The sequence below is a fragment of the Rhinichthys klamathensis genome, unplaced genomic scaffold (assembly GCF_029890125.1).
Source record: "Rhinichthys klamathensis goyatoka isolate OS25496 unplaced genomic scaffold, OSU_Roscu_1.1 h1tg000220l_1, whole genome shotgun sequence".
Taxonomy (NCBI): Eukaryota; Metazoa; Chordata; class Actinopteri; order Cypriniformes; family Leuciscidae; genus Rhinichthys; species Rhinichthys klamathensis.
Window position 1 is genome coordinate 1,806,086 of NW_026606744.1, and position 18,646 is coordinate 1,824,731.

Sequence of the window (18,646 nt, forward strand, 5' to 3'; positions counted from 1 at the left end):
TTAACATTCTCGTTATTATGGGTTTATGCTTAAAGTTAGCCTACTCTGAGGTGTGATTTATATAGATTAACGAATACTACAGGCAGTCTGTCAGTTCACCATAACCTCTCTGACCTGATCCTAATTTAAAGACTTGAGCACTGAGCAACAGAAGGTTAAGATTGTTGTTTAACTTATCTGATCTAATGTAGGCTAGTAATACTGTAATGACTGCAAGGCAATAAGCTGAAGTGATTTATTAATGTTTTTTTTTTATCACAATATAAAAAAAACTATAGACCATAAAAGTCAATGACTTTTAAATAAAAAGGCTTTTTAAAAATTAAGTTAGTTCTTTATTTGCATAAAATGTAAATGCGTACACAGCTAAATTTACACAAGTTTGCATTTCTTGTTTATAAGATAGACAGTTATCAGGACTGCAGCCATATAAAAACTAAAATAAGCATTTAAAGACATTATAAATACAAAACATATCAGAACAATCCTCCCAGTTGTCTGCATGTAGTTTAATTCTGTGTGCAATACAGGACTGTTTTTAATGCCATATTCTCTCTGTAAGACGTATAACAGGTTAATCAGCTTCTCGCTCATTCACAATCTACCACATCTCATTAACAAGCCCTAGTAAATAAACTCAGTGGATTAATCTTCAGGAAACGATTTAGCTTAGGAAACATCCCAAAGTGGGTGATATTGTTACTGTAAATACATTTCTAAGACCAGTCATCAGGATGTCACTGACAGACATGTGTAAATTATGCCTAGTATCTGGGCTTGGTTCAGACTATGATTAAAATTGAGTTGAATTCACAATGTCGCTCTACCAGTGACAGCGTATTTGTGTATTTTTACAGATTTAAAAAAAAATTCAAGTAATTTTCACAAACATGTCAATTCAATATATGACCAACACTTGGTCATTAATACAGATCTGCTGAATCATTTGTGCAACTGTGGCCGACCTCATAAATAAACACAAACTAATCAGGGCAAACCGGCTTTCTTGTACAAAGGCACATTCCCCTACTGACTAAATTATTGACTAATGCTCCATCTTACACAGTAAGACCTTGTATGGCTAACGTTTTTTCTTTATACGGCAGTTGATGTCTTCACAGGCTGCTCGATGCCACCTGTGTTTTTGATTGGTTGATCCTCTTCATCTTTTTTGATGGATGCCATGGCAGCATTGGCTTGAGCCTTACGGGCTCGGGCTGATGGGGATCCTGGACTCTCAACATTAATGGCGGGTTTGGACAGCCAATGAAGGATGCTAGTGGAGGGTCGGTGGTGAATAGTGAGTTGGCGAGAGCTGTATCCGGACATTGCAAACCCCAAAGCACCCAGAACAACAGCCAACCTCGGCACTACAAGATTGTGTGCCCTGTAGATCACAGTCTGCACTGCTGACGTCTGAAAGAGAGTGTAAACACGTTTATATTGTGTGATGAACTGACAAACATTACATTTCAGGTCACATTTAATTAGAAACACCTCAACCTGCATGACTGAATGATGACTCTTTTCTTTTGGCTGTGAAACATTAAATGTTTGAATCATAATACAAATCATAATCATTATTAACACGTAAAATATTATAATTAGATCAAACAGTTCTCTAATGTAATAATTGCAGATTTAAGGCTTAATTTGAGATTATAGTGATTGAAATCACACCATGTGGAATGTTATAAAAATTCTTGAATTATAGAAAACAATTATTCACCCATTACATCAACGTCCAATCAGCTTTATGTTTAGCACTGGAGTTCTGCCCCAGGTCAGGTGGAAATACAAATATATATATATTATATATATATACAAAACTATAAACATCTACAGATGATTAATTTAGACTGTTTAGCTATTCAGTTTTTTATCCATAACATGCACATCTGGACAGATTCTTTTACTTACCTGCAAGTAGCGAATGTATCCTGAAGTAGTACGTGGGAGACCAAAAAACATGTCAAGTTTGTCACTAGGCCTCGGAGCTGTTTGTGAGCAGGACTACCTCTTCCTCTGGTTCCTTGTTTCTTTCCTTTCTGACAGAGAGTCTTCACAGAGGATAGAGCTCACTCAGGTAGGAGTGCACGTCTATCACGTCTTCCTGTGATCATAGCTTATATAGAGTCCCCATCTGTCTGTCTATCTCTCAATGAGATTAACAAAAGAGGCTAGCACACACTTGACATGCTAGCGATGACGACAGCTGCGACAGTATAGGATATGAGGTTAAGTTGTTGTGAAGGACGACATCCTTGTATAGCTTGGCACGTGTAAAGCCGGAAAGGGCTATAAAGTCTACTGACACAGGTCAGAGGCGACCCAGTTATCAGAACAAAAACAAAATGAAAAAAAAAAAAAGTGAAGAAAAAAGAATCCCACAAAATAATATAAAAACATGACATAAAACAAACAAAATTTTAAACAAAAAACAACAGATATATCATCAATATCAGATGATATTACCATGGTACTGTATGATACCATACAGTGTATATACACCAAGAATACCAATGTATTACAACAGTACAGACAATAGTCCTATAGGTACAAACTACTTTTGTAGTCACCGTTGTAGTCAGTCAGATTTGGTTTTTGAAAAAAATCTTTAAAAAAAAAGTCACAAAAGTATTTTTTTTTAATTTATTTGATCAAAAATCCAGTAAGAACATTAATTATGTGAAATATTATTCAATGTAAAATAACGGTTTTCTTTTTGAATATATTTTAAAATGTATTTCATTCTTGTGATGGCAAAGCTGAATTTTCTGCATCATTACAGTCTTCAGGGTCGCATGATCTTTCAGAAATCATTCTAATATGTTGATTTGCCGTTAAAGAAACATTTTTATTGTTATTATATTAAAAATAATATTTTGTTGTTAATATTTCTATGGAAACTTATTTTTTTTGGATTATTTGATGAATAGAAAGTAAAAAAAAACATTTAACAGCATTTATTTAAAATATAAATCTTTTGTAACAATGTAAAAGTTTTACAGTTACTTTTGATACATTTAATGCATGGTTAATAAAAGTTAAGAATTCTTAAAAAAAAACTCTTACTGACCCCAAACTTTTGAATGGTGGTGTAGATTCTACAAACAGAAACAGTATTGTGTAGCAGTTTCTGCCACCATTTTGTCTTGCTTATTCACCTAGTTAAGTATCTGTTTGTTGCTACACCGCAAAATGAACCTGTCTGAGTTTTGCCTCAGGGTAGAGAACATAATAAACAGGGGACAGCAGAATATTGTCTTTCCTAACACAGTCCTAGACCCTTTAGCCACACAATGTTATATCAGTCTGTGAGTTGAGGGCCTCACTGGGGACCGACAAATCTGGTTCTTTATGAGGACCTCTTAAACAAACAGACCTCAGTCAGAGGCAGATCATTTAGTATGTTTAAATTAAATAGCTTTTCTGAGCATTTATGACTGGCAGATATTTGCTCCACCTCTTTGCAGGATTGCCTCATCTTTTGAGTGGATATGATCTATAAACCATAAATCAATAAACTGCGATATTAAAGCTGCAGTGAGCATTTAGTGTGATGATATGCTGCGCTTAGTGCTAAAACAAGATGATATTTTGTTCTTTTCAGCTGCTATAATTCCACCATCACACCTGCTGTGTCGTCCGCACCATATTCCAGCTGGCGTAAGAAAACATTTCTCAGAGAAACAGAAGGGTTATTATTTCTAAACATTGTAACCTAATGGGAAGCAATAAAAAAACGTATTCTCTGTCTGAGCCAACCCAGATCCATGTGATCCTATAATGGCATCAAAGCCCATGCTGTGGGTTGCCTTGAGTATCTCAGATTAGCACAAACACACACATGGCTGTCTAGAGATGCTTGTTTAGCTAAAGTCATTCTTCCTTGACGTCATGGATAAGCCATTGTATCCGTTTAAATGGATCTTTGTATGTCGTGCACTGCTCTTAATGCAGGTAGGTATATCAAACAATCAATGGAAACAAGGACACATTTGTTTATCTCGTGAATTGAAATAAAACTTTAATATCTTTATAGCTGCACTAAGACATTTTTCTAGTCGCACTGATAGTCACAGTGGCTTCTCACATCGATGCCCCAAAGTAGCTCATTAAATATCAAAAGAAAAAAACAAAAACGTAAATGAGGCTTTGTTTTGGTGAAATGAGCAGTCTAGCGAGTAAAAGCTTAAATGTCATGATCTAAACAGTCTCTGAGATCAGTGAGGGGCTGCTGACGTTCTGATGTTAAGGTAATTAGCTGCTAAGACGCTAAACCACGCATAATGAGCTGTGGAAGACCGGTGATCCAGCATCACGGTCAATAATAATACTCTAGTGTTTGGATAGCAGAAACATACTTTCTGGAACAGCTGTGAGAGTGTATTGGTGACCTACGATAAAAAAATTAGCAGCAGAAAATGTGTAAAAAATCTTTTTCACAAGTAATTATTATTGTGAAGGCAAGATAAACTAGAATATATCATGCTGGGTCTTTAAAAATTCCTTGACTATAAAACAGCATGACTGACGAGATATTACAATCAGAGACCTGCTGGTTATTCACAGTCGCTATCCTCTTGGGCTCTGAATCTGGGGACGTCATGTCTTCTGCTGTCTCTGTATGGGCAGAATCTCTGTCAGCCAATACTCAATAAGAGCACATACCACTGAAACCTCATCTGTAAAACGAGAAAGATCATCTAAATAAAACATTTGCCCATAATTATGTGCTCTTATGTTGTTTGCTTAGGTATCATGAATTTATGTTTACTACTGTCTAGATTTGGCTGATATTTTGGCCAGAGATTAAAATCACAACAGGACCAACCTGGTCAAATAAGGGCTAAATAAAAATAAAAAGTACCGCTTTATTTAAATGCACTATTGGACCTAGATTCCCATACAATTTTTTGTTATTAGGACATCTGAGGGAAAACACATATCTGCAGAGTAACATTAATGGCCTACTGCAATTAATGGTGAAAATAATGGTGTATGGGGGAAAAAGTGGATAAATGTTGTCTCCTGTGGTGGTTGTGGAGATGGAGGCTATGTTTAGGAGTCACCATGGACACCTGCGCGGAATGTCGTGAATCCGCTGGGTGCTTGTAGCTCCTTAGTAAAACACTGATCATCTTATTAAGGTCTAATCTGACTTCAGAAACACACATACGTGAAAAGTAATGCTAAAAGCCCCACTACGGGCACATTCAATGTAAACACACAAAATTGTTATTGTTTTTTTATGCATATAAAGCCAAACATTTCCTAGAAAGCACTTTGTATGCTGCAGCTTTTTCTTGATCGATACTTTGGGTATGTTGAGAATCGAACTTACTGACTGTTGCTGTCATGTACTTGTCTCTTGTTTTGTGTGCAAGCACATGGCCGGTTGTTTTGGGCTATGTGTTTGCATTGTCTTGTGTCTTTATACCTCGTTTCCTTGTCAGTTAATGTTTTATAAGTGCAGACATCCCAAGTCTCCCGGAAGTTCCGGGAGTCTCCCGCATATTGATAGCGTCTCCCCGCGAATTGACTTTATGCACAGCTGCAATACTTCCTGAACTTAAGCCAGCTCCTTTATTTCCTGTCTTACATTATTGGACACACTGATTAATCCAGGTGTGTCTGATTATTGTTGCTATGACTACTGAGGTCAGGCCAACGCATTCTCATCCTTTGGCGTCATATAGGTGATGCCATATGACATTTCGTCGAAATCTTACGCACATGGCATCCTTTAGCGTCAATATAACACGCACTGTTATGGGTAGGTTTAGGTCTGGGGTGGGGTTACGGTTATGACGCCTTGGGATCTGCGTCTCATATTGACGCTAAACGATGCCATGTGCGTCGGATTTAGACGAGCGTCACCTGTATGACGCCTTGGGTTCTGCGTCTCATATTGATGCTAAAGGATGCCATGTGCGTAAGATTTCGACGAAATGTCCAAAGCGTCACATGTATGACGCCTTGGGATGAGAACGGGCTGGTCAGGCACACCTGAATTAATCAATGTGTCCAATAATGTAAGACAGGAAATAAAGGAGCTGGCTTAAGTTCAGGAAGTAGTGCAGCTGTGCATAAAGTCAATTAGTTCAAATCTCCCGGAATCTAGAGCGCGCGTGCGAGACAGAACATACTGCGCGCATAACATACATAGCGCGCACTGCAGAGAGAGAGAGAGTGAGAGACATTGCGAGTGTGCCTCACGAAAGCTTGTAAACCCCCTCCCCCCTTTTGTATGATAGTAGCTTGTATATTTGTGGGCATTTTTAGTCTTTTGGCAGTGAAATCAATATTCTATTGTTTGCAATATTACTATAAAACAAAAACACACATGCATGATGTTCAGACATGGGAGGTCCAAGCGCCCTCATTCACCTGCAGGCAATGTGCTTGTGTCCCTGAATTCTTGTAGCTGTGATTTTAACTGGTCTTCATTATTCACCAATAGAGCCCTGAGTCCACACAGCCTGGAGATCTCAGCAGGAGGCAGCGTCCTACCAGACAGACGAGAGAACAGAGTCTCAGCTGCAGTGAGGGAGAGAGCATGTCCACTTTCTACACAGGAGCCTGAAAAGAAGAGTACCAATACATTATGTATCTCAATACTTTTATACACACACATATACACTGTATCAAAAGTTTTGGATCAGTAAGATTTTTTATGCTTTTAAAAGAAGTGTCTTCTGCTCACCAAGGCTTCATTTATTTGAGCCAAAATACAGCAAAAACAGTAATATTGTGAAATATTTTTACTTTATTTTTAATATAAAATCATGTTTTCTACTTGAATATATTTTAAAATGGAATTTATTTCTGTGATGGCAAAGCTGAATTTTCAGCAATTTTCAGTCTTCAGTGTCACATAATCCTTCATTCTAAATCATTCTAATATGCTGATTTGCTGCTCAAGAAACATTTATTCATATTATCAATGTTGAAAACAGTCACAAAAAAGTGATGCTATAGTAAAATGCTATACCAGAGGACTTGCGATCAGACAGGTAGATCTCCTGTGTGGTACGAAGGAAGTTGAGCACCTCCTCTGAATTTCCATGTCCACTCTGTGCGTATGTGAACTCAACAGCTCTCACATGAGGCACCAGTCCAAGAGCGATGAGTTTCTCTTTGTGCCGTTTTTTCTTCATCTTCCTCTTTCTGTTTTTGCTGAGCCGCTCTATGCTCAATGAGCTTCCAGTGTCCCCTTCATCGCTGGGATGTACAGCATCTGTCTGGCCCTGTACAGCGCCCTCTGCTGGAGGGGTGGATACCTTGGCTGAAATAATGGGAGACACTTTTTTCTTTCTCCTCCTTTTCCTCTTCTTATGTAAATCATGGTCATCTGCGTCTGAAAGATCCAAAAATGGCTCATTGTGAGGAGGATTATGGACTTTCTCACAGTATTAGAATTATTACAAAGGGGTTTTAAATCCGACAAGCATCAGGCTCCATTATCTGGAAAAAGAGGTTTAATGTGACTGATTTGTCATGAATGGATTTAAATAAATACACTATCACAACTGAATGACATCAGTTATAGCCTCATTACATTTATGCTCTTGGTAGACTCTTTCAAATAAAAAGCATCCTACAAGAAATGTACACATGCTGTATAAAAGGCAATTACCAGAGTGGATAGTGCACCACAGCCACACACACACACACACACACACACGCACGCGCACACACCCCTTTGCCCTTTCAGGGGTTTTCTGCAAGGCTTTTCGAGCTACTTAGGACTATACAAACACACTGAGTTGTGCTGAGCTATTGATTTTTTTCATCTGTATTCAGAGCAGAGAAACTGACCGCACATCTGAGTGACACACCGCAGGAAGCAAAGATTCAGCTCATCAGCATACAGCTCATACAATGAGACCGGTTTGCAATAAAGGAGGGATGAGGAAAGGCCTCAATAACATGGACAGTATGAGTAAATATATGTGTGTGTGTGTGTGAGTGAGAGAGAGCTTGCGAATTAAGTTATTGCTGCTCTGCAGGTCTATTGAGGTCTATTCAGATCAATAGCAACAAAAAGACAGTAGGAGGAAGAAATCTACAGAGCTTTTTAGTGAAAGAGGAAAGAAGTATAACATGCATACTAAGCCAAACTACAGATACGACACATGAACTAAAAGACTCATGATGGTGGGATGAGTAATGTGTAATAAAAGATGCAACAATGTAACCTCGTATAGAGGAGGTGCTTGGTTTTGTCATTAAATATTTGTATTTATTAAAATGTAATGTCATATAGTACAAGTACCCAAAAAGGAAGTTACAACAGACCCAAATTTTGTTAAACCCTTGATTTTGCTTGTCCTACCTGTATAAATACATCAGGAAGCAGGAAAAAGCATGCATCAATTGGGCCACAATGAAATATCACAAATGATCAGGGCAAATTAAATATCTCAAACGGTCCGATTCCTTTTGGTTCCGTAATATTTGTGCGAATTAAGCATAGAATTGACTAATTTTGTGTTTGTGTAGATGATAAATCCGAACTGTTTTGCTGATGAATAAGGATGTTATTTCTGAGTTGGTTTTTTTATCATGGGTGCTGTGGCTAATATGCTTCACTGAATCAAACGATTTGATCATTTGGATCCACAACAGGAGTTGCAAATTAAAATAAACAGAAAAATCACCCAATATTAAAAAAACCCAATTGATTAGTCTAAATAATTTAAAAGTAAAATATCTATCAGGATATCAAGATACAGCTGCAGACTGGCTAATATAATCTGCAGTGACTGATAATTATTTACAGGGATTACTAGGATCACTTCACAGCAACTAGTGGTATCCATTTCATACTGGAATGTGTGACTGAAAGAGAAATCAAATAAAAGGGAAAAGCGATGGTGGTCTTAACCTAAGAGGTGTATCATTAATAGATTGAACACGGTTGTCACCAACTCACCGACTGGGCTGTTCTCAGAGTCAATGGAATCTGGATTGGACAGTGTGACAGGATCATCCCCGCTAGTGATCAGGTAGCCTTGAGGAGGAGAAAGTACAGTGTAGAGCTTTTTGCCTGGTACAGCTGTACTTTTCTCATCACCTAAGAAAGGGAGAGAAAGAAAGGGCGAACAAGCAGTCAAGTCCCCTGTTAGTGCTCCTATTATGCTTTTTCGGATATTACCTTCCATGTAGTGTTTTATATAATATATAGCTATTTGTAAATGTAAAATGTCTGCAAATTTTCAAAGACTAAAGTGCACAAGAAATGGAGTTATTGTCTCCCAAAAGAAAGAACCGATTCTGAACTGCCTGAAACAAGTCGTCAGTAATTCCAGTCTTATTTCCTGCACAAACCAATGTAGGTTTGTAACAAATTTGCATAAACTGCCTATGGACTTAATTTGCTGTCCGTCAACAATGTCTACTTAAAGGAACACTCCGACTTTTTGGGACTTTAGCCTATTCACCTTATCCCCCAGAGTTAGATAAGTCCATACATACCTTTTTCATCTCCGTGCGTGCTATAAGTCTGTTTGACGCACCCACCGCTAGCCTAGCTTAGCACAAAGACTGGATGTAAATGGTTGCAGCTAGCATACTAATCCAAATAAGTGACAAAATAACGCAAACATTTTCCTATTTACATGTTGTGATTTGTATAGTCACAGAGTGTACAAAAAACAAAGTCACATGAGACACAGACATATTTTAACCGTATAAATACTGGGAACTATATTCTCTGAAGGCGAAGCACTGCTACTTGGGCGGAGTGATAACCGCAGCACCTGAGACGCGCCGTGGTGAGGAGCAGAGAGCGCGTCTCATGTGCTGCGGTTATCACTCCGCCCAAGTAGCAGTGCTTCGCCTTCAGAGAATATAGTTCCCAGTATTTATACGGTTAAAATATGTCTGTGTCATGTGACTTTGTTTTTTGTACACTCTGTGACTATACAAATCACAACATGTAAATAGGAAAATGTTTGCGTTATTTTGTCACTTATTTGGATTAGTATGCTAGCTGCAACCATTTAGATCCAGTCTTTGTGCTAAGCTAGGCTAGCGGTGGGTGCGTCAAACAGACTTATAGCACGCACGGAGATGAAAAAGGTATGTATGGACTTATCTAACTCTGGGGGATAAGGTGAATAGGCTAAAGTCCCAAAAAGTCGGAGTGTTCCTTTAAACCCTTCAAACACAACACTGCAGTTGTAGCTGAGGCCTGGAAGAGTTTGGTTCATGTTGTCGACATGTCGCGAAGACACTGCTTTCTACGCTGCGAATTGCGAAAGCAAATCCACTTTGCATGTAGTTCCAAGGATGAGGACTCAAGATAGATATGGTACACCATTGCCATTGTTACTGTATACAAGTGCTAATGAAGCCTCCGGAGTTTAAATTCAGATATAGTAGTAGGCGTTTTGTTTCCGCCATGTGCTTTAAGTGGTAGACCAATCACAACAGACTGGGCCACCTGACCAATCAGAGCAGAGTTGGCTTTCGGAAAGGAGTGGCTTAGAAAGACAGATTCATTTATCGTACCATTTCAGGCACTGTGATAAAAGAGGTGATACTGCAATGTATGTTATGAGAATTTAAAGTTTTTTTTTTTGTCCTTAGATGCATGACTCGCTTTTTGAGATCCCTGGATTTACATTAGTATGAGCTGACAGAGACAAAGTTTCGGGTAAAAGTAAAGGGGGCGGCGTCTGTGTGTATATAAATGAGAAATGGTGCCGAGCGTATTCAGTAAAAATATAAGATATGTGATCCAAATGTGTAAATTCTCGGCATGACTTTAAGACCTTTTTATCTGCCTAGAGAATTTGGTTGTATTTTGCTGTTCATGGTATATGTTCCGCCCAGCTGTAAACCATTTCAGGCAGCCAGCCTGATAGCGGACTATATTCACGAACTACAGCTCAGCTACTCAAATGCACCCGTGATCGTGCTGGGCAATTTAAACCAGTGCAAATTGGAGACTTTGTTGCCGGGATTTGAACAGCACGTAAAGACTCAAACAAGAAACAATAACATTCTTGATAAGTGCTTTGTGAATGTCAAAGATGCTTATGTGTCGAAGACGAAGAGTATGCCACCAATTCTAAACTCTGATCATAATGTAGTGGATATCACTCCTGTGTACAGCACCAAACTTAAAAAAGCAAACCAGAAAAGAAAATTATTAGATTGTGGTCGAATGAAAGTGTACAACAACTGAAAGCCTGTTTCGACTAAAAATATTGGGAAATCTTTTGAGGAAGCCTCACTTGATGAAAGAACTAGTGTTAAATGATTATATTAACTTCTGTGTGGAGCTGGTCATACCTACAAAAGAGATTAAAGTTTATCCAAGTAACAAACCATATGTGACTAAAGCTATTAAAGAAATTATACATTTGAGGAAAGTAGCATTTAAGGATAAGGATATTAGGGCACTTAAACAGAAAGAGAGTTGAAAATTAAATTAAAAGAAACAAAAGAAGATCATAAGAGGCATTTGGAGAAAGCCTTTAAAACTAATAATACTAAAAAGGTTTGGGACATCATGAAAACAATGACTGGATTGTCGTCTTCAAAAAAATCTATTGTAATTAGGGCCCAAGCCTTGAAAAGGCGAAGGCCCTATTGTTTTCCTAAGGATTATTTATTATTATTATTATTATTCTTTTTCTATCAATCTTTCGGGCACTTTTGGGGCCCTTAACGTGCTCGAAAACTCTTGAAACTTTGCACCGGGCTGAAGATGGTACCCGGGCGTGGCAGGGGGGCTCGACAGCGCCCCCTGGAACGCGGTCCGAAAACTGGGTCTATAAATCAAACACGCTTTCATGTAATAATTTGAAACTTGGTACACATATAGATCTCATCGGTTCATATATCCTTCATGCTCTTACTTTTTACGCCAGCCCAACAGGAAGTCGGCTATTTAGGGTTGTTTGGAAACGCATGCTCAGGAATTTGAAACACTTCTCCTAGGGAATTCCGCCGTTCGTCTCCAAACTCGGTGTGCATGAAGTCAAGACATTGAGGATCCCAAATTGCGAACGGATTTTTGATATCTCGAACGGTGTGGCCGTGGCGAGGAAACAAATTTATGGCGAATAATGGAAACAGGAAGTGTGTTATAACTTCAGCATACATTGACTGATCTTGATGAAACTTCAGCAGTGTGTTCGCTGTAAGAGGTCGATCACATGGATGTGACTATTGTGAGTCAAAGTTATAGCGCCACCAACTGGCAGCAGGAAGTGTGTCACTTTCAAAATGCTTTGAAATCACCCTCTTATTTTTACCCAATTTGCTTCAAACTTCACTACTATAATGTAAACACACGCCAGATGTAGACCTGTGAATGGATTCTTGATATCTTAGATACTGTTGCCATGGCAACGCATCAAACTTTAATATTCTTTTTTTATGCTTTTGAGACTCTTAGCATGCCTGAAATTGCTTGAAATTGCATGAAACTCGACAGACAGATAGACGTGCAAAGTTTCAGAAACGGGCATGGTGCAGGGACTCAGTAGCGCCACCTTTTGACAAAAGTGGGGGTGTTAGTTTTATAGTTTTACCTACAATCATAAAACTCGGTACGCATATTGTTCAGATCAAGCCGGACAACTTTCTAATTAACTGTCATTAGCTCAGACCAAGAGGAAGTCAGATATTTTAGTTTGAATGTGGATGTTTCTGAGAATTTTCTCTCCCTCTCCCTCTGACAGAGAGAATGCACCCTGCATTGTGTGTGCACACAAAATGCACACAAAATGTGTGTGTGTGTCTGTGTCTGTGTGGGGAGGGGCTCTTCGTGTGATAGTTTAGTTTAAACACAAAATTATACATAGGGCCATACTGCCCTCTTGTGTCCAAAATTATATTTATATATACATTATACATATATTTGGTATGTGACTGAGGGCCGAGAGCTTTTAAATACGGGACATTGATAATGGCCACGTGCAGAGCGCTCGAGGGAATTCCTATGGAAGTAGGAATTAACTAAAGTTCTGCTCGCTCATCGCCGTGGACGCGCACCGTTATGAATGCCCGTGCAGCCTTTAGTTTCATTTTAAAATTAGCGCCTTTTCTGGGGCCGATTGCTTGAATTGTGAGTTCAATAGCCTATTATTCTTCATGGAAACCACAACAACAAAAGAGTATAAAAGTTTGGTGTGAACGCAGCATAATGAACAAGCTGCGATCTCAAAATTGCAATGCTGGAGTGTGTGTGTGTGTGTGTGTGTGCGCGCGAGAGAGAGAGGCGCGGGCGAACTGTGTGTGTGTGTGTGTGTGTGTCTGTGTCTGTGTGGGGAGGGGCTCTTCGAGTGATAGTTAGTTTAAACACAAAATTATACATAGGGTTCTGCTCCTAAATTATACATAGGGTTCTTTAGCCATACTGCCCTCTTGTGTCCAAAATGATATTTATACATATATTTGGCAAGCATGTATATATAGCTTATGTTTCAAATATGAGTTAATTAACAATCGTTGGAAAGAATGATACTTTTAAACATATCACTAAACCGTCATTAGGTGTCGCCAGGCGACCGTCTTAATGAGCGAGTCATTGATTCATTCGTTCAAACGATTCGTTCGAACGGCTGAGTCATTCATGAATGAGACAGATTATGGATTGGTCGTTGAATCTTTGAGTCAACCGATTCGTTCAAAATGCTGAATCATTCAGTAATGAGAACGCGTTGCTGTGAGATGCTCGATGGTTCTGCTGTGATCTTTGTTGAACTATTTTCGCTGCTGAAACAGAAAAAAAGTCAATATTGCATCTAAAATGTAAGTGATTTGACGTGTGTGTGTGTGTGTGTGTGTGTGTGATTGTGTCTGTTACAGTGATTGTTTAACCCTTGTTAAAGTTTAGGCTTTGTATTTTTGGATATATATCTTTTTATATATAAAAAAATTGCATACAACCCATATATTTTAAACGTATTGTTTGCTTTAAATTACATTGAGATTTGTATGTTTGGTAATTGAACCTGAATGAATTTTAAATGAATGTGCGATATTTCAGATCATATTTTTGTTTTCCTTAAAATTTGAACTAACACTAACTTTATTCTCATCTGAATGATAGATTATTTATTTATGTATAAAATAAAAACACATTTGATTTTTCTTTTTTAATCAATGTAGAATGTGTAACTGAAAAAATAAACAGATTAGGGCTCTGTTCAAAGGACAAGAAATGAAAACCAATGCAATATGATGAATGTCCAAAAGATTTTTTTGCTTTTAAACTATGTGTGTGTGTGTGTGTGTGTGTGTGTGTGTGTGTGTGTGTGTGTGTAAGAGATTTTGGTTGGGTGACAGTTGTAGTTTACAGTTTGACAAAAGCACAATGTTGTGTTTTATTGCGATTGTACACAAATATAAGTAAACACTTTGCAGTTTGAATAATGTCCTGTATGAACAAAAGGACGGAGTATGTTTTTATGTCTACATTGTTCAATCACGCCTCACACACACACACACACACACACACACACACACACACACACACACACACACACACACACACACACACACACACACACACACACACACACACACACACACACACACACACACACACACACACACACAAACTATTTTTCTAATCAGATCAGGCAAATATTCTGTCTTGACACACTTCATATAACTTTCAAACTTGTGTACTTATTTCATGTGTCCATTAAGTCCATGAGACCGTAGGGTGTCTCATTTTTCATTTTAGGTTTCAGAAGGTTGCTCACGCATACTTTGTGGTTGATATGTGCCCTCAATGCACACTTTTGCAGAGCCCACACTGATGCAAGCTCTACAGCACACATCTTCTCAAAGGTCAAAGCGGGGTTACGTTATTGCCCGTCATGCACAGTAACCCTAAAGGCACCGGGGTGTCGGTGCCACCGGCTTGTTGATATGGAAGACCGCATACATAAAACCATTACCTAAAATTTCATGTCCAAGAGAATATAAAGACTTTAGACCGATAGCCCTTACCTCTGTGATTGGAAAATGTCTAGAGAGATTGTTACTTCAGCATTTAGTTCAGATAGGTAAAGATAAACTAGGTCCTTGGCAGTTTGCCTATAAGAAAGGTTGTAGTACTGAAGATGCAGTTGCTGCTTTAGTGCATATCATCTCTAAACATTTGGATAAATCCAAAACAACTGTAAGATCCTTGTTTCTGGATTTCTCTTCTGCATTCAATACAATACAGGTTGACAAATTGGTGTCAAAACTTGTACAGTTGGATGTAAATCCCTATCTGATCCATTGGTATATCTCATTTCTCACTGATAGAGTTCAGAGAGTCAAAGTGAATAAAACTGTGTCGTCTGCAATCACAACAAATGCCGGAGTACCACAAAGTTGCGTCAGTTCTGCCATACTTTTCACCTTATATACAGACGACTGTTGAACTGACATGTTAAATCAGTATATTTTAAAGTATTCTGATGACACTGTTTTAATATCTGTGTTGAATGACTTGGACAGTCCTGGGCTTCATCAACAAGGTGTGACTAAATTGATAGATTGGTGTGTGAATAATGCTCGTCATTAATATGAGTAAAACCGAGGAGATTATATTTGGTTCTACATCTGATACTCATATAATTCCTGTTTTTATTCATAATGAAAAAATCAGACTGGTTAAAACATACAAATATTTAGGAGTGATGATAGATGATTATGTTATTCTGGAAAGATCATATTGATACTCTCTGTAAAAGAACAAAGCAGATAATTTACTTTCTTCGTTGTCTTAGGTCATTTGGAGCAAGAAAACAGATTCTTCTGTTGTTCTTTAGGTCTGTGATAATGAGTATACTGCAATATTGCAGTATACTCATTTTGGTATAAGAGTTTGCTGTTATGCTAAAAACAAAGTTTGTGAAGGTGTTGTAGTTGTATAAGTGTAGTATTGAATGTATAATGTGGGAGGTTTAAGTGTATGTCGATGTTTAATATTTGTTGGTTGTTGTAAACATAGACCTAGTTATGCAAGAAAAATGTCAGACTTGTCTGACAATAAAGTATAAAGTTATTAAGTATGTAAACCTATTGTAGGAGACCTCCAAAACAAAATCAGGTACCTTTAAAATAGCATAAAAGGGTCACCTTAAAAGTTTAAGGACTTCAGCATAAAGCAAACTCCAACCTGGCTTTTTGGGTGGGATGTATTGAGGGATTTCCACAGGTGGCACAGGTACAAGTATGCTCTGCTCCTGGGCAACAGGTTGCAGTACACTCTGCTCTTGGGATGCAGGATACAATCTATGCAGGACCTTGGACTGGAATACTAACACACACACACACACACACACACACACACGTTGTGTTCTTGTGTGTCAACGATATGTCAACAATAAAAAGTTCTGTAGCACGTGGGCACTGTCATACACATATTCAATGCTCTCTTCTTACCTTCTTTTCTGACAGACATATCAGCGGCTGAAAATCACGAAGACCTTTCTTTCCTCAATCGTAAACAAAATTATATTTTGTTACACTTTTACACCATTACACTTTTCTGATCGGCGTGTAAACAGTGGCTGTAGATCAAGCGCAAATCAGGTCAACCGTCTTTAAGCCATTTAATTTTTGACTATTTTACACATTTAATATGAATAAAGGATTTAACATGAAGGGAATATAAAAAATGAGCTGTAAAATCGCACACATATGTCATAATAATGTAAAGAAAGTATCGTCAGGTTCTTTCCCTGTGTTGTCGTGTTTCCGACCTCATCATGATGGCGCCTGAACGTGCAGCGTCCTGAACTGCGCCCTCCAGCGGCGTGGATAAGCGCTACATCACCTCCAGGGGACCGCCGCATCTGCACCTGATCTGCACCCGCGGGGCGGCGACTGCTAAGCATGCACTCTCAAAACTTCGCTGCATCCTCACCATGTAGCCGCAAGCTCAACGAATACCTAGAATGTCAACGTGGAAGAAGGTACGTTCAGCAATTTCTGCATGCTTGTTTTTTTGAAAGGTGGAGAAGAAAACAAAAAAGTCCACTCTACTCTAACGAGCTTGTGTGCGGCGGCGCGCGGGATGCAGAGCTCAGCATTACATCACTTACCTGACGAGAGAAGGCGTGACATTTTCACCTGTCGGATTCAACAAATATTTTGCTTATTTAGGTTTGTTGTCAATTTTATTTAGCCTTTTATTTTATTTTATTTTATTCCGAAAATTACTCAAGTTTGCTCAGATTGTTCATTCTTGAACATTGATATTGATTTGTAAACAACTTCTTCCCGTTTCTGTATAGCCTAACTGGGTGTGGGTCAACTGGAGTGCAATTTTCAAAACCGCTAATTATCCATCTTATAATGACCGTAGGCTTAAATATGTCTACCTCAAAGAACATTTTTCTAGTTCAGACTGATATGAAAACATTCACTGATATGCACTTTACAGTCACCCAATATTAGGTTACATCCACTTATAAATGTAAACTTTTAAAGAATCGGTAATTAAAACAATTACATTGATCTACCACTAATCTGAATATTCGGGGTGACAGTGGGACATCCCCTTTCTTAATGTTGGGAAGATATTAAATTGTAAATCAGTAAAGATACACTATCACATTGGTTAATGAGTGATATTAGAGATTTTCTTTGTAATTTAGAATAACATTATGTTGGATATTTAATTGTACATGCAGATTTACATTATTTTTACTTTTAGATTATCTTTACCATCATCTAACACTCACTTAAAAGTTACACAATCCCCCAGTTTCACAGACAAGTAACGTTAGTCCCTCTTTGTCGCCACCTCTGTTCGAAATCTGCAATTGCAGTAATTCGCGGAATTATCAACTTTACGTGAGTTGTAGTTCGACACGGCACAGCGCGGATGAACACAATTGAGGAGAGTGTGAGGCTGTCAGTCACCACGCCGGTGTGGATACTTCAGAATCACAGATTATTCTTTTTGGAAGTATGACCAACATAATAATTTTCACCGGAAAATGTAATCTGAACAAGTAAGTAACATCCAATTTTGTTCTGGTTCTGACATTGCAGTAAATCGCGCTGATTAAATCCAAAAATCGCTTATCACGCAAAACCGTGCAAATTAGACTTTGTTCTCAACTTGTTAATGTTAACAACGTCAGCATTGCGTGACTACATGTAATGTCCTTCCGATATGTATCCTTGTTTTCGCATGGGTCCGGTTACAGTCTCTTTTTTTCTGTCGCCACTCCAAAGTCCGAACGTAGTCTTTAGCATTTTACAGCGGGTTAGTCTGTAGTCACTGGTGATTGTCGTTTGAACCTTTCTGGATCCACCATCAAATTGATAAGTTTAATTATATCAAGTACTGCGAGAAAAGGCTATAAATCTCCACGGCCAACATCCTCACACGCAATATAGCTTATACTAGCCGAGACTCCTTCTTTATGTCTACAGATGTGACGTAATGACGCAAAGACATGCTCGAATCTCCCGCGGAAATCCACCAGTACTACTGGAATTAAAAACATTATTACAAGCTTACCGCTTTGAATCGAGCTAAGGCAAGCAGATAGTTTTGAACACTGGGTGGTTATGTATTTTCTCAAATATGCATTTTGGATACTTTTTAACTAAAAACAAAAGCTACGGACTGCAGCTAGTCCCAGACTAAAAAGCATGTTTG

General features: G+C 38.4%; 2 protein-coding genes across 2 annotated transcripts; both read right to left on the minus strand.

Annotated features, from left to right (window-relative positions):
- Positions 1 to 856: 856 nt before the first annotated feature.
- On the minus strand, positions 857 to 2,147 carry zgc:193593 (uncharacterized protein LOC564090 homolog). Its single transcript, XM_056264255.1, has 2 exons — positions 1,921 to 2,147; positions 857 to 1,416 (listed from the first exon to the last, which is right to left on the minus strand). The coding sequence occupies exons 1-2, from the start codon at positions 1,969 to 1,971 to the stop codon at positions 1,096 to 1,098; spliced, it is 372 nt and encodes a 123-aa protein (XP_056120230.1). The 5' UTR covers positions 1,972 to 2,147; the 3' UTR covers positions 857 to 1,095.
- Positions 2,148 to 4,512: 2,365 nt separating this feature from the next.
- On the minus strand, positions 4,513 to 16,503 carry LOC130097495 (glutamate-rich protein 1). Its single transcript, XM_056264364.1, has 6 exons — positions 16,414 to 16,503; positions 16,148 to 16,288; positions 8,942 to 9,082; positions 6,998 to 7,363; positions 6,394 to 6,585; positions 4,513 to 4,688 (listed from the first exon to the last, which is right to left on the minus strand). The coding sequence occupies exons 1-6, from the start codon at positions 16,430 to 16,432 to the stop codon at positions 4,609 to 4,611; spliced, it is 939 nt and encodes a 312-aa protein (XP_056120339.1). The 5' UTR covers positions 16,433 to 16,503; the 3' UTR covers positions 4,513 to 4,608.
- Between the last annotated feature and the right edge of the window lie 2,143 nt (positions 16,504 to 18,646).